Source organism: Macaca thibetana, chromosome 1 (assembly GCF_024542745.1).
Source record: "Macaca thibetana thibetana isolate TM-01 chromosome 1, ASM2454274v1, whole genome shotgun sequence".
Lineage (NCBI taxonomy): Eukaryota > Metazoa > Chordata > Mammalia > Primates > Cercopithecidae > Macaca > Macaca thibetana.
The window spans coordinates 166890338-166906983 of NC_065578.1; the positions used below are offsets into that span (position 1 = coordinate 166890338).

The 16646-nt window shown below is 32.3% G+C and overlaps 1 protein-coding gene across 4 annotated transcripts in view; it reads left to right on the forward strand.

Annotated features, from left to right (window-relative positions):
- KCNT2 (potassium sodium-activated channel subfamily T member 2) overlaps positions 1-16646 on the forward strand; it is a 399106-nt gene that overhangs the window by 282633 nt on the left and 99827 nt on the right. For 2 of the 4 annotated variants that reach the window (XM_050782689.1, XM_050782700.1), the window contains exons 20-21: positions 3749-3820; positions 7289-7423. In XM_050782689.1, coding sequence (XP_050638646.1) covers positions 3749-3820; positions 7289-7423 — 207 coding nt within the window. The remainder of the gene's footprint in view (positions 1-3748; positions 3821-7288; positions 7424-16646) is intronic. The other 2 variants (XM_050782710.1, XM_050782719.1) reach the window with 1 other exon arrangement.

Genomic DNA, 16646 nt, shown 5'->3' on the forward strand with positions numbered 1-16646 from the left:
TAATATTTATCAAAGTCTTGTTCACACTATCCATTTATTAAATCAATCTTCTTTCCACATATGGTGCCAAGTAAACTTCAGCTTATTTTAAAAGTAATGATAAAATGTCTGATGTCAGTGTTCTTATTTTTAAAATTCAAACTTTAGACTCATTCAGATCTGAGATAAGTTCTAAATTTATTCTCTTGATAGGTCTGTTAAATGTTACTGAGTCTTTTTAAGCCACATTTTTCTGATTTGTAAAATGGTTAAAACATTTATCTTTAAAAGCTATTGTGAGATGAGGTAGATAATGTATATAAAATCCTAGTGCAATATCTGATTCATAAAAGGAAGATGAGAAACATCATTGTTTTCTTCTGTCAATCAAGAAAATAACACTGTTACTATTCAAACTGATGGAAGGATTTATATGAAAACCCAATTAATGGAAAAGCACACTTATTTAAGTAGTTAAAATTAAACTACTTTCATATTGTCTAGCAAGGAATAAACTACGTAAAAATGGAATTAGGAAATGTTAAAATAAACTATGCTCATAAAAGCATACTATACTCATTTCTTGAACTTGAAACAAAGAAATTAAATTTTTATTGTTACTAGTTAAATGGGAACAAAATAATGGTCTTAAATTTTACTAATTCATACCAATTTGCAAACCTTTTTTACTTCCTAACAGTCACTGACTAATATTTGAATGACAACTTTTACTATGAGAATTTCTATAAGAATATGAGGCTTTTGGCTCATAAGTAGTCATCTTTTCTGGTAGAATTGCAGTTAAGACTCATTAATAAATGTGCTCATTTTTCTTCTGTTTACTAACATCAGTTACTTTTTGTGTTTGTTGAATTTTTATTTTGTTTATTACCAGTTAGTTTCAGCCTGTGTTGTTTTGCTTTGTTTCGGTTCATGTATATTTATTCCTCCCTGAATCTATTTTTTTTTTGTCATGTTTACCTTTTTAATTGATTATAAAATACTTCTTTATATATTAAGCAACTTTGGTCTATAAATTTTGTATAAGTAACAATTTTTCGACATTTACTTCTTATTAATCTGTTTGTAATGAGCTATATATTTAAATCTGTCAATCATTGTCACCACTTCTCCTTAATGTAATTCCTAACGTAAATAAGCCTTCTCTGTTTAGCAGTCAGATTTTAAAAAATGCATACATTTTAATCTACTACATAATATTTTTATATATAAAACTCTTCATCAGTACTTTGAGGACATAATATAGGAAAAGGACATCTAGTTTTAGGAATATTTTGTTTTCGTTTAATGTTTTTCAATAATAATGCTTCCCAATGTAAAGGTTGTGCTTGCCAATTAGCTGCCTTCTAATGATTAAAAAATTGTTTTATTATGAGCCTATGATATCATTTATGTTACTCACTTACTAAGCAGGTCGGTGCCATGAAAACTGTTGACAATGTATTTAGGTGAGCTGACATGATACATGCAAATGCAGAATTTATTTATTCTTTATGTTTCAGATTTCCTTTTAAGCCACCTTTTTTAAATAGCTATAGTAGATATATCTATCTGTTATACAAAATTAAATTTTGCAAAAAATACGGCGTAGTAGACCACTTACCTTAGATATCTTTCATCAGGATTATATATTTAGCATGGTTCAGGTGCCTTCATTTACCTTGTAACATAGCTGCTCTAATTCATGTAAGGATGAACCATGCTACCACAATACAGATGTTAAAGCAATTTCCAAGGATTTGGAACATTGCTTGCCCATTGTAAGTACATATTTGTGGTAAAATTGCATGTGACTGAAATTCATGAGTCTCTTAAAGAATAACAATGATTAAATTTGATGGCCAGTTAGCTTTTATATTCTCTGCTAGACAAAGCAACAAAATAGAAAGGCCTTATCTTCATTTTTAACTCTAGTAGAAGGGTTGGCATAAAATCAAGACTTACTTTGTCCACAGTGACCTCAACACACAGGCGAAGGAATTTTTCAGATCACCACAACAGCTCAGTGTTGCCCCACTCTTGTGGTACCTGCATCCTCCTATGTGCTTCTCCAATTACAAGACAGGGTGAGAGAGATGTGGAGGGTTTTGAATCAGCAATTAAAATAGCCCTGCTAATTTTAAGAAGCAGGACAGTGCCTAGAAAGAGTATAACTAGAAATCTCTACCATAAGGCACTATCAGAGACTGCTACTGGAGTGTATATTTGGTTATAATATTTGTTGAAAACATATATCAGGATCTTTAAAACTGTATATAGGCTGTGATCCACTAATATCTCTTCTATAAATGTTTTGGGATAATGATAAAATATCAATGCTTAAAAAAAAAAGAAAAGAAAGTCTTCGGAAGATGTGAACACCAGTGTTAAATACAATAGCAAGGTACTGCAAAGAACTGATAACTGCAGTATTTCACATCAAAAAGTGAAAATAACTTACAAAATAAGTAAGTGAGGATTTTAAGAATGAAGTGTGGTACATTTGTAAGATGTAATAATATTGGGTCATTTTAATGACTACAAAGAAAATTAATGATAGGAGAAATTGAATCAAAATTAAAATAATGGTATTCTTTACAAGTTTTTTTTTTCTTTTAATGTTTTGCTGTATTGAGCATTCTTTTTCTTCAGACTGTAAAGAGCTAGAAGGATGACCAACAGGAGAGAAATAAGTCAGGGAGAGAAAAAAAGTTCATCTAGCCAGGGAGGCTTGTAGGTACTATAGTTTCCTTGGCCTAATATTTTCCTCTCCTCCTCTTACGCTGAACAAACTCCTACTAATCCTTTAACATTCAAATTAAATATCAGCTCTATGAAATGTTCCTCAATTCTGCCTCCTAAATATAACATATTGTTTGTTTTTTACAGATTAAAATATGTAATAGAATTGTATGATTTTGTACAAGAATTTTTAAAATTCTGTACTTCTTATAAGTTAACAGGATATTCTTTTGCGTAAGCCTGAATGTATTAAAATGTCTATTAAATAAAATTTTTGGATACATATATGCTGAGTCAATAGATACCTGAAGAAATTAATAACTTTGTGAAATGAATACAATAGATTAAGCAATTTCTAAGGAAGCTTTCTGGTTTATGGTTCTTTCCTCAAATATGTATATAAGAAAAGATTTCAGTCATAAATGTTTCCTCAATAATGTGTATTGAGTATACTAATAAATTTTTAAATGCATTACTTTCATTATGATTTTATATAATACGTATTTTGCATGAGCATATATACTATATTTATTTGACAAACTGATATATTATATAGGGCGTGTTGTGATTATACATCTATCCCTTAGAGAAAGTGGTTCTTAATAGACATGCTTAATAGTTGCTCACTAATAGGCATTAGTACCCATTGCTTTAAATCATCTAAAAAAATGCATTAATTTTTTATTTTACAAGGCCTCCTCTGCGTGGATAACTTTTAAATTTATATATAAGATTTCTTAGTCATAATTAAGAATATCAATTCTGTATTTTTGTAGAATTATGCCATAATGTCTCTGATTTAGAAAGCTGAAATACAACTTGTTTTTATAATTCTGAGGCATTTTATGATTCATAACAAGTGCAAATGACATTTTCTAGTTAATGTTAAGAAAAAAAGCACTAAAATTAATTTTGTCAGCAGTGTTGAGTTTTGGAAATACAAACTAAGTCAACTTACTTCCTTTCCCTAGAAGTGCTGCCACTGTTGTGACATTGTGTTTCATTTTGTAACCCATCTACTACTTAGGCCAGATATGCATTTTCTGGATGCAATCTGTTGGTTTCCAATGGTTTACTACATGGTGGGCTCTATTGACAAGTAGGTGACAAAATCTTTGGCACACTAACTAGTGTAGTGTCCTGTGGTTTGTCATGTGCTGTGCCTTGTTACTGCATGATGAGTGTAATTTGCCGTGTCAGTATTGCAAATATGATATATTTTGCATGTAGAGCTTATGTTCTCGTGTTATACATCTTGTATTAAACTTTCTAAGCAATAATCTATTGTTGAATTAAAACAAATCTTGCTGCATGTCAATTTTGTCAGTTTTGCTCAGTTTCTAATGCTATTTTTAGTTTTGTGTCATCTATAACAACGTTATTACTATTGACATAGTGTTAGAGAAAACTAAAGTTGCAATATTGTGATGCATTGATAGCATTACGATAACTTCTGGAAACTGAAATAATTTAGAAATGCTCATTTTAACTTAGATGTATAAATTAGAGCAATTCCTTTAGAGTTTACTTTGGTCACATGTCAGAGTTTATAATTTCTAAAATATTTGTTAATTAAAAGGTCATATGTGTTTAACACATTAGTAGTTAAATACAAATTCTTATACATGTATCATGGTGACATTAAAATATATATATAAAAATAAAAGATCAAAAAGCTAATATACTTGAAATAATATGTTACTTTTCCACCTCTAAATAATGTCGGCCAGAGCCTTCAAAATAAAATGCTAAAATTTACCAGTTGAGAACTTTAATGCTTACATTTTATCCTGTAGATGTTGAAGAAAACAAAGTTTTGTAACTTTGAAAGTATTTAGTGCTGTGGATACGTTAAAGGTCAACCAGTCTAAAATATGTTTAGCCTCCATTCTACGTTAATATAATTTACATCATCAGGTATGATAATACTAACCAAGTAAATACACTGTAGTTAGATGTACTAAAATTGCTATTTAAATTCTACACATGTTTTATAACCAGTCATCTTTTTTGAAATCTTTTGAGATGATAGTGTTCTGTTAAAATTTATCAGAAAAACAGTATATCTAAAAGCTAAAGAATAAACGTCCCATCTATCTTTTCTGATGTAAACTATGAAGTGGATTCTTCCTCTGTAAAAGTATTTATGATGAGAGAATAAAGAATTGAGAGGATCAAATTACAAGGGACAGAAATAAAACAGAATTGGCTACAAACAGCTAATTATTGGTCTGGGGACTGTTATGTTCATGTAACAGTTCTCCTCTTTTGCTTGTGTTTGAAATCTTTCTTTAAAAATACCTCTTTGAATGAATTAAAACACATTCATGAACACTTCTTTACACTTACACATTTTACATTCTAGTCCTTGCAAAAAGGGGTCTTAGAAAGGGATAGAAAGGGAGGCTTTGCCAATTATTCCTATAACTTGTTTTCTGTCCTGATTGACTTTCTTGTGCTGCCATCTGCTGGCCACACTGTGTAAAGCATCCATGCTGAGGAAAAAATAAGGCAATGGCCTTGCACAAATTATGATGGACAGGAGTTATAAGAATAAGTTGGCAGCCTACTTAAAAAAAAAAAAGTGCAGCAGTAAATAGGAAAAGAATAATATAATCTTAAAACATAAAAAATGAAAAAGCTTCTACATGGTTCAGAAATATTATTCCAAATTTATTTATTTTCTATATAGATTTAAATTCATAATTAATGATAATTTGCCAAAGTTATGAGTAAACTGTAACAGCCAGTATTTTTGAGACTGGAATTAATTGATACATGTGGGTATAGGTAACAGTTAGCTATGTAGCACGGGTACTCTCAAAGTGAACTTTTGGTCAAGTGTTCACTTCAACGTCATTGAATTATTGATGGTTAAATATTCATCTTTCCTATCTTCACTTCTGTGCATATATACTTATCCAGTCACTCTTATCCTCGACTGCCCTATCCTTTCCTTTTCCTATATAGGTAATTATAATGGAGATATTTATTAATGAAGAAAAAAAGATTATGAAAACTGAAATATGAGAAAGTGATGTAAAATTATAATAAGGTGATGTGAAGACATATGACTTAAGCGTCATTTTAATGGTCCATAAGGGCCATACCACATTCATTTTCCATCTAACTCTTTCTTTTTTAATGTATTTAATAAATTAAGAAAAATTATGATACATTTCCTGAATAAAAGAAAGACCCAAGTATCCCTAGGCATTTAAACTTGAAGGTCATCATAGTGGTTGGATGTTATGGTCCTGGCCCCTCTTATCATAGGAAATTTATTTGGAATAACATTCTGTTTCCACAGTTTTAGCCATAAAATCTCTGCCACAGACCATTGTTCCTGATTCAAGCGAAATATTTTTTCTGGACTACTCCTGGGGATCTTGGACTCAAGGCTTTGGTAATACCCTCTCGCCTAATAACAGAGTAAGAAATCCTGCCTCCCACCTTCCCATAAAAGGAAAATAATTCCCTCTAACGTGACATGGCTAACTCAACCAATCATGCACTTGGAAAAGATCCTCAGGGACTTCACTCTTCAATTTTAAAACCTAAGAGAAACTACTGCTCTTTAAGCTTTAAACATCCTGTTATAAATCAGAAGATACGGAAATCAATTAACCTATCTTTTCTTATCTGTCTTCAATCAACTCTGTACCTAGAACATTCTTGTACTCATTCAAGTGTAGTCTCCATTATCCAATTCAGTTCTACTTTTCTAGTTTGCATGAAGCAGAGGCAATGAGAGTAATGGTTCCCTGTTTCAGCTTTAACGGTAAACATTTTCTTTTAATTCATTGGGAGAATGATAGGTAAGATTTTTTTTTTTTTTTTTTTTTTTTTTTTTGGTCAGTGATAGGAAAGAAGACTGACTCTATTTTAGCTCACAGGTATGTGTTTCCTACTTTAGCAATTACTTCACCCAGCCAAAGAAATCAGGTTACTCAAACACTTGTTCAAAAATTTAGGCTGGCTAAACAGTAGCCTTGCATACAACAGAATTTGTATATTTTACATGCTCTTGGTTGTGTAGAACCAATCTATAACACATAGGTCTTACGTAAAGGAATAATAAACATTTAAAAATAAACATTTCATAGTTTTATATTTTTTCATTAGGCTTACCATCTAAATTAACATAACACTTATTTATTTCTCTCTTGCCAAAATTACTTTAGATGTAAAAAAAATGTAAATGTCGTGTCTTCGAAGTAGTATGTAACTGTAAAAAGAAATTTCTAACATGCTCTATTTTATTGCAAAATGGATGTATTCCATATTTCATGTATATAATTAATAAAATTATTAAAGAAAACATTTTAACACACTTTTTGAAACAGTTGAGATCTAATGATGTGTAAACTACCCAATATAAAAATTATTTCATATTAGTAGATAATATTGTATCATAATTCCCATTAATAGCTACCTGTGCACACTCTGTAAAAGCCACCTCTAAAGGCAACTTATGTAAGCACAGGGGATGGTGCTAGACTTTAGCACTGATTATAACCTTATGATTTATTCAATGTTTGTTTTTCTCTGTTGATTTTTATCAAAGCCTAGATGACTTACTCAGGTGTGGAGTGACCTTTGCTGCTAATATGGTGGTTGTGGATAAAGAGAGCACCATGAGTGCCGAGGAAGACTACATGGCAGATGCCAAAACCATTGTGAATGTGCAGACACTTTTCAGGTAAGTGGCTGAATCATCCAACCCTGCCACTTACTTTGTGCTAAACATTGGTAAAATATTTGACACTGACTCTGTGTGAGGAATGAACGTGAGACACATTGACTTTATGTTCATTTATTCATTTGCTTTTCATAAAGTAAATGTTTATTGAGCATGTCATGTATGACTGGCACTGCGTAAAGTTAAATTTTTAGCACCAGATCAGTAATGCTTCTCATAAAATAAATTGAATGATATATCAGTTTTCTCAGATAGTTTAACAGTAGCAAATTCTTGAAAATCCATGTGTACTAGTAGTCATGAGTTTTGACAAGCAGCCCATGTTCTCATATTGGTATTATGCCTAGCAGTGACCAAATATTTACATTTACATACTGAATAACTAAGACTGAAAGTCTACACAGCTGGGAACAGGTAATTTACCCATGTTAAGAGCAAAGTCATGACATCATTTTCACTATTTTCTTGTCTTTTATTAATTAAATGTACCCATTGAGTTCATTCATTGAATTTAATTTAATGGGGATATGAATCCCCAATATGATTATCTTTGGGTAAGAGTAAACAATCGCGACCAGCGAAAGATCTGTGCTATAACTAAAGTCAAACTCCTCTGTCATTCAAGTCATCAGTTTCACTTGGAACAATTCTCCCTAAAATCATATGAAAATTTAAATATCAAAAAGATCATTTTTTTAAGTTGTATGAGTTTTGGCGAAGCCTGAAGGAAATATGTGAGCTACCAAATTACAGAGGTAAATGAAATAATATCAATTTTCTCATCATCCATGTTCCCTCCACTTTCATATTGTAGCAAAGCGTATATTGAGGTTAATTATTTCACTTTCTAGTTTGAGTTCAAAATTCAAAGGAGAGAGCCTAGATGTGTGTCTGTGTTAAGTTGCCTATTTGTACTATGATTTTAGGCAAATTACTTTTCTTCTCTACCTCTCAATATATTAATCACAATATTATTAAAGATTTAGAAATATGCAATACCTTACTTAGCATATGCCTGGTCATTTTTAATTACTTAATAAATATTAGCTATTAATATTACTAGCAGTATAATTATCACTTCCATGTGGCAGAGTGGAAAAGCCACTGACCTTGGACTACATAGCAGCAAACTTTATCTGGTACAACATATATCCTAGAGGCTCCAGCTGACAGTCACTAACTTTGTGACCTTCCTAACCTCATTTAGATTCAGTTTTCCTCATCTCTAAAATGCTGCAGAAAATAACCCACTCTGCAGTGTTAATGTAAAGATTAGAGATCAGTTATTTAAAGAATCTGTCATAGCAGCTGGAAAATCTACAATGAATTTGCATAAGAACCTCTTGTTCCAGAAGAAGAAATACACATTTTAAAGTTATTATAATGCAGCAGTTCACTTAGAATATACCTAACTAGTTAACTAGTGAGCTGTATTAAACAGCACATTTTTAAAAGACACGATATAAAACTCGTTTAAAATATTACATATATATAACCATTTTTTTCTCTAGAGAATATAAAAGAAAATTACAGGGTAGAAAATTAATTCAAGGATGAGATTTATAGCCAGCGAGTAGGGTAAAAATCATACTTTTTGATTCCATGCTTGGCAAAAGCTAATTATATAAAAGAAGATCCCAGGTCTTTTTAATTAAACATGTTATTTAAACTTTCAATTTACCATGAATTTTATTTCTATTATGGTGATGTTTCTATTGATTTAACTTTTATTATATATTCTCAGGATGAATTATTTTGATTCCAAGATAATAATAAATCCCTGTCTTACTGAGAGGTTCAAAGGCTGTAATTAGTAATTAAAAAAAATTAACTCACCATAGTAATTATGGACAGATATACACATGGCGACTAGTTGTTCAAAGGCTATGCTTCTCTAAGTACCTAGCTGAAGATGTGATTACCACTTGTTGAATGAATGAATGGATGTATGAATGAACTAATTAATAACTTTGGATACCTTGACTATTAGGCTTATCTGTCTTCAGCAGTATATTTTAGAAATTATATAGTTTTTATGGTATATATAGTGATCTAGACTGAATAGTTTTGAGCAGAATTTTTCAAAAGAACTATTAAAAACACAAATTGCAAAGAAATTACCTCTGTTCTCTCCTTTCTTATGCCCTATCATGACATTACTATTATTTCTCCAAGTATATGACAGTATTTTTTAGGAAAAAAATCATATAAAACTTTTTTGTGTGTTGTATGTTAAGCTGCTAATCTGTGTGTGCTAAGCTAGGCTAGTTTTACATTATAAAAAAGTAAGACAGACATTTATAGATTTGTATGATATAAGAAGTATCACTTATGCAGATAAATGACCAAAATTATTCAGACTTGGGAGTTGCATTTTATAGATGTAGTTAATTATCATCCTCCAGATCACTCTTATGCATTCCTTGGAGATTTTAGTTCCTGATTTACTATGACTTTTGGCAACCCTGATTATCATAATTATTGATGATTTCAACAATCTTACATAGATAATCCTTTGAATATCCGACTTTCACCACCCATTCTCATGGTCATAGCCTAAACCTTGAACAATGAATAATTTTACACTCCACATTCTCAGTTTCTAGCATTCAACACTGTGAGTAGTGCTACTTATTTTCTATCTAATTTCTTCTAATAGCCCCAACTCTTAATAGTCCTTTGACCACACTGGATCCTGTCATCCACTGATCCTACTACCATTTTACTTACCCTTATCACCTGAGGGCTTTTTCCCTTCCTTACCCAGATTCAAGTCTATGATCAATCATGATAATCACTGCTGCACTGAAACACTCAGTGGATAATTACTGATTATCTGCTACACACTGACACTGATCTCAGCTCTCTCCCTTTTCTCTCTTCCTCCTACTCCCAGTTTTCTCTCCTTTTAGGTTCTCTACCCACCACCTTGCATGAAATTCCCTAGAGGCAGATAACAACATTCCAGAGGTAGGATCCAGTTACCCTCATCAGTAAGCATCAGACAACTAGAAATCCAATCACAATGGCTGGATATCAGAGTATTTAGGATTAAAGTTTTGGACCCCATCCCTAAGAGAACTAAATTCTTATACATTAATTATGCATGCGGGAATAGTATCTTTAAAATATTTCAGCCAATCCTTATATCTTAGAGAACACCATTCATACTCTCAATTGAGAGCCAATTTCTAATTCGTTGATTGGTAAGGCCTGTGACATTGATAGAAGCACAGATAACAGAAGTAATGTTGTGTGAACATTCAGATTAAAAACCAAAGTTGGCCACCTTAGATGATGAAATAGAATGCCAGCTGCACCTGGTGTTTAACTTAAACCGATGCATCCACCTATCACATTGTTTATTTTGAAGTGTTTAGAAAAGTAAATTTCAGACATCATGAGAGTACTAGAACGACCTAGACAAGCCTTTTATTTATCACTTACCCTGATTTGTTCTTTCTCTCATGATGAGTTTTATTGTTTCTTTTTTTCTAATTAATCATTTTTTTTCCTCAGGGAGGGGGCGCTCTTAGTAGGCCTTTAAAGCAGCAAACTTTCTCTGGGACTACCTCTACTGCAGAGGTTCCACATTCTCTAGAGGAGTAGTGTATCTCCACTCCTTTACTCGGAAAAGACTTCCTGAATCCTAAGCAATTGGCTCATTACCTCCCCAGACGCCATTGCCATTTCTGCATACAAAAGACAATAAGGAGATAAGATCTTCCTGGGGTTAGATCCTGTTGTACCTCTCTCCAAAAAAGGGTTTGTATTTACACATCTAAGAGAAGACACTCAAGTAAGCCATCCCAGTATAAAGAGCTCCTCAAAAGTGAAAAAAAAGCAAGTCCTCAATTTCAAATTGAAATTTACCCTTCTAAAGATAACAGGACAATCGTTACCATTAGAAAACATTGCACGTTTTCATGTTTGTATGAACAAGTACTAATATCTAAACAAAGTTTAAACTCGCAAATTAAAATGTGCTTTGGATTAGAAACAACAACAGTAAAAAGTCTATGTCAAATTGATCCACCAAAATATCCTACTTGGTGGCTGTTTGGCATGTCACTGGCATCTGTCATTACTTTCATTTTACTGAGAAAGAAATAAACATTTAGAGAAATGTAGTGTCTCATCCTAGCCCATCTAGAAAAACAATGACGGATTCAGGCCTATGACCAGAGTGCCAAGAAAGACAAGAGAACTTTATCTAGGAGCTGGAAAAAAAAAAAACATCTCTTTGGAGAGCACACAGAATAATGTTTAGGGCGGAATGGGTAGAGAATTTGTATGGTAAAAGTCCAGGTGTGACCTAGTTGAGAAGTTCTCTTGGGTTGATTTTGTTTTAATACAAAGATTTTTGGTTGCTGTTTTTGCTGTTGTTTTCTAAACGTAAGCTGACCACACTTGTAAGATAATGAGCAATGTCAATGAAACAGTCATGGATTGTCATCTGTTTTGAATGGAGCAACTCCTGCATTAGATCTATAGTAGGACAGGATCTATAGTAGGACAGGATCTATAGTAGGACAGGATCTGTGGCCATGCCTGCAATTGTGATTTGTTCATGTATCATGCTTGGCCCCTATGTTTATTGGATATCTAGTAAGTGTCAGGACTAGACAGGATGCTGTGGCGACAGTAATGAACAAGGTGGACATAGCTGGTGGCCTTAGAATGCTAATAGTCTAACAGGGAAGATATTAAGCCAGCCATTTAAATTTTTTATTAGAGAATTATAACTGTGGCAATTATTGGAGAAAATATATAGAACTGTATATAGACCCAGATAACAAGAATATTTGCTCTAGTCCCATGGGTCAGAGAATGTCTTCCTGAGGAGTTGATAATCTTTTACCTGAAAAGTGAAGAGAGACTAAATGGGCAAAAGGATGGGTAGAGCACATTCCATATGGGGCAGCATATAGGAAGCTCTGAGATCCCGATAGTGACTATTCAAGGACTTGGAGCAGAGCAAGGGGAAGATTGGTGCGAGGAGGCTGAAATGTAATTTAGAAGTCATCTTTTCATGGCTTTGTAAAGTATGTTCGTAAGTTGGTCTGAATTTTAAGAATAACAGAAAGTCATTGAAGGATAGAGAAGTTTAAAAGATAACTGCAGGTGCAAGGTAGAGAATCGCTTCAGGAAAAGAAGGAGTGGGTAAGAGCAGACCAGTTAAGAGACTTCGGCATTGCCACGACTATAAAAGCATAGAAGGGCAAGTTTTGTTTATTTGTTTTTGTTTTTTAAAAGAAAAGAATATTGTCTTTAGATTAGCACAAGTAGTCATAATCTTACTAAGGAAACAACACATACCTGCATATGGAAAATGACAGATTTCAAAATAATATAACCATAAGTATAAGTAAATAATTTAAAATACTCGACGTGTATAAATACAAGAGTGATGCCTTTATATAGCGAAAACTACTTTTAATGTTTAGATTGGCGATGGTTTACATGGATAAGATTTTTGACGATTCAGAGGATTCCTGATATTTATCATACTGTCATTTATTACTAACTCAGACTTCCTGAAGTATTTTTAAATTACTTATGAAAGATTACATACATTTTTACTTGTTTTAGTGTTGATAGTCAATTGCAGTCCAAAAATTCCAATTAGTGTTTTATGTGTATCTAAGTGTGTCTGTATACCTCCTATTAATGTATACCCCTGTTATTTAAAAACATTATTTCCAGCTACCATGGCAAATTAGAATTTGTAGTGTAATATATAGCTCAGTATGTAATATTTTGAATAAAATGTCATAAACATTTTCCAATGTTCTTATATTTGTGTGTTTTGCTTTATGATACAAATACATCTAGTTTCAGAGTTCCCCCAGTAGCCTGTGAAATAGAATATATGGTATATTTTTCATCTTTATATTGGTTAGTAAAAATATTTGTTGAATAAATTAATGCAGGGAGAGAACTCTTCCATAGATATTTTATACAGCTCCACAATTATATTTGCATCACTGAGTCAGAACACGAAGTAATTGTAGAAAAGTTTTAAATAGAACAAACTATATCTTTTTTTTTAATTACAGTGTTGCTCTATTATGTTCCTAGTGCCCAGGGAAAAGAGACTTATTATTTCATTTTAATTCCAAAATGTTCTACATGCAAAATGTATTTAGCTCATATTAAGACACAGAAATAGGTTTACGTTATTAGTGTTTCAAAGGAGCCTAAATAAATCTATTAGACAACCAAATTTTTAAATATAAAATATTATAACTGAATACAAGTAATAGTCTATGGATATAAAGGGCGTTAACATACTGTTTCATTATATAAGTATTAGTTCTAGATTTTTCACTAGGTGGCAGGCTTAGCTAATACTTTCAGTTTCTCAGTCCAAAATAACATAAATGTTGTAAGTTCATTTATGTAGAACAGAAATGGGAGCCACATCAAGTAAATTATGTTGTCCTGTTTAATTTCAACTCCAGAAGTCACTCAAATACAATGACTGGGTCAATCAATCGTATTTTCACTCACTCTTATTAAGACCCTAAATATTTCTAGCTACATATATGTGTATATTTCTATTTGATAGGATGTGTCATAAAAGGATAATAAACAAAAGAATCCAGGTAACCACAACTTGATTCAAAGTGAAAATACTGATTTATATCAAAGATAAAATACATATTATTTAAGGGAAATAAAAATGTTTCAAAAGTTAAACTCGATTTTCATTAGTTTGTAACTACATTTTCCTCATAAATTCTATCTCTAGCCTGATATCTCAACACTGTTCTAAATGTTCTTCATAATTTATTCATTCACTAGTGTCTTCATGCTACTTAATCTAGGAGTGTTGAGTCAGCCACAATTTATCACCCCTAGAAAAAATACATATATCCTTATAATTTGTGAATTTTTATTGTTTCATCTATTATATTATAGTGTTTAAAGTCAGGAATCTTACTTTATGTATTTATCTATCTACTGGAGACCAGAACTTTCTGATAGTAAAAAGTTGATAATTATTCATTAAGGCTAAATGAAAGTAATTTATAAAATGTTATTTTTTAAAAGAGTTGATTTTTAATATATGAAACATGAATCTATTGCTAGATATTGTTAATAATTTATTTTGTTTGGATCATCTGTGTTTCCTTACACTGCTCTATCTTCCTCTTCATTATAATGGTGAGGGGAAGCTTCAGCACCTAATGCTGTGGTGTGACCCAGGCCCTGCCACCTACTAGAATGTTACCTTGAACATACTATTTTGTCTCTTTGGGCCTCAGTTTCCTCACCTATAAACTAATAATTGGAGGTAAATCATAGAGTACTTTTTGCAGTTTGAAGAGGTAACGTGACCCTCTCGATTTCTAACACAAATTGAAAACTGTTGAGATCCAAAGAAGTCAGGCAGATAGAGTTAAAAATATTAGGCAAGAGGATGTGACTTTGGTGTAGGCAAAAGTGGGCTTTTAAAATCCACCCTTGAGAACCTTGGTCAGGAGCCATACTGGACAACCACAAGACTTGTCCTATAGGGCTTATCTCTCCTCACAGCTTGGCACAGACCAGCACACATCTAAAGACACTGAAAAGATAGAGTCAGGGTTGAGACACACACCCTCAGCTCTTCCTAGGGAAAGAGAGGATACAGATAGAAACACAAGAGGGTTCCTACCTGATGTGAAGATTACGTGAGTTAACACATGGACAACTGTTAGAGTAGTACTTTATAGTTATTGTTTTATGGACATATGTTACCCATCGGAGAGAGAAAAAAAAGGAAAAGACAAAGAGGAGAACCTTAGATCCATTAATTTTTATTTTTAAAGTTTAGTACATGAATGTGGGATTTATTATCTGCATGAGTCTATAGGGCTTTGTGTTCATTGATTCATTTTTGTCCTATTTTTCATTTTAGTTTCTATTTCCCCAGATGATTGAATTTTGTCTGTGACAACCATATATGGTGAATATCTTTAGTGACATTGTTATTTTAAAATATTTCTTAAATAAATACTTTGAAACTCCCAGATGGTATGAAATTTGGCAGTTGGTGGCATTTCCCAGGCCTACCAGATGGAGTTTGCCAGCCAAAAGTCAACAGACATTTTTTTCCATCAGGCCACTTTTCTAATTTTTAACGAGTTTTTGGGAAAATAACTTTTATTTATTGAATGTACCATCATGGGTGACTTTTGAGTGAGAATAGAGCTGCTGAAAGAAAGTCCTGTGAAATATGGATGCTATAGTGTTTCTCCGTAAGCTCATCTAATTAAATTTCGTGCCCTGTTCATCAAGATTTCATCTCAAATGCACAAACATGAATTGAGAAATTGTTTACTTTCACAAAGATTTGTTAATTAAAGGAATATAAGGTCATAGGCACTGAGAGGGAAACCTTGCTTTCTTGGTGTGACGATTTATTAATATAACTAAGGCATGAATAAAACCAACCAGGAAGCTTGAGAGGCCAACAGGTAGTTTAATCAATAAATCAAACACTGGGGAGCCAAAGTGGAGGGGATGATTCTGACTTTAAAAATTGTTTAAGTTTCATCTTGAATGGATTTGAGAGCCACTTTAAGTATTGGTTGTGATTTCGTAGTATAGAGATTCAGGAGAAAAGGAAACAGAAAAGAAATGGCATTTCAGGCAGAAATAACAACATGAGAAAAATAAAAAAACCTAAGAAAATAGTAATAACCATTCTAACTAGGAAACACTACCTTTCGTATATAGCCACTAGCTTCATGCTTTGCTACATCCTTTCTTTGCAGAATCTGATATTTAGAGTTTCTGTAATGAATTTAAGGTCACAGAACTATTGAAAAAGGTATCAGTTGCACAAATAAAATTACTGTATTTTTAACATTAGAAGTCAGCAAAAGAAATTATATCCTGGTTATTGTTTTGCTGATATTATTTTAATAACGATTATTACAATTTACCTAAATCAAGAACTACAACACTATTTATTATCAAAATGAAGATTAAGCCATATAATACTGGCTATATTTCTTCCTTTTATTAAAAGATTTCACAAAATACCCAAAGATATCCTAGCTCTCAAAGGCCTTGATTGTGTAAGACCCAATGTTAGTCCATTTGGGCTCACGGCCAAGAGGGCGTGTTAAGTTTCGCAGATAACTCTGAGGAAAAAACCAAAAAAACTCTTCTTAAGGATGAGTTAGTGTCTTAACTAGAATGGTGACTAAAGCCCAGTGGAAACACGCCT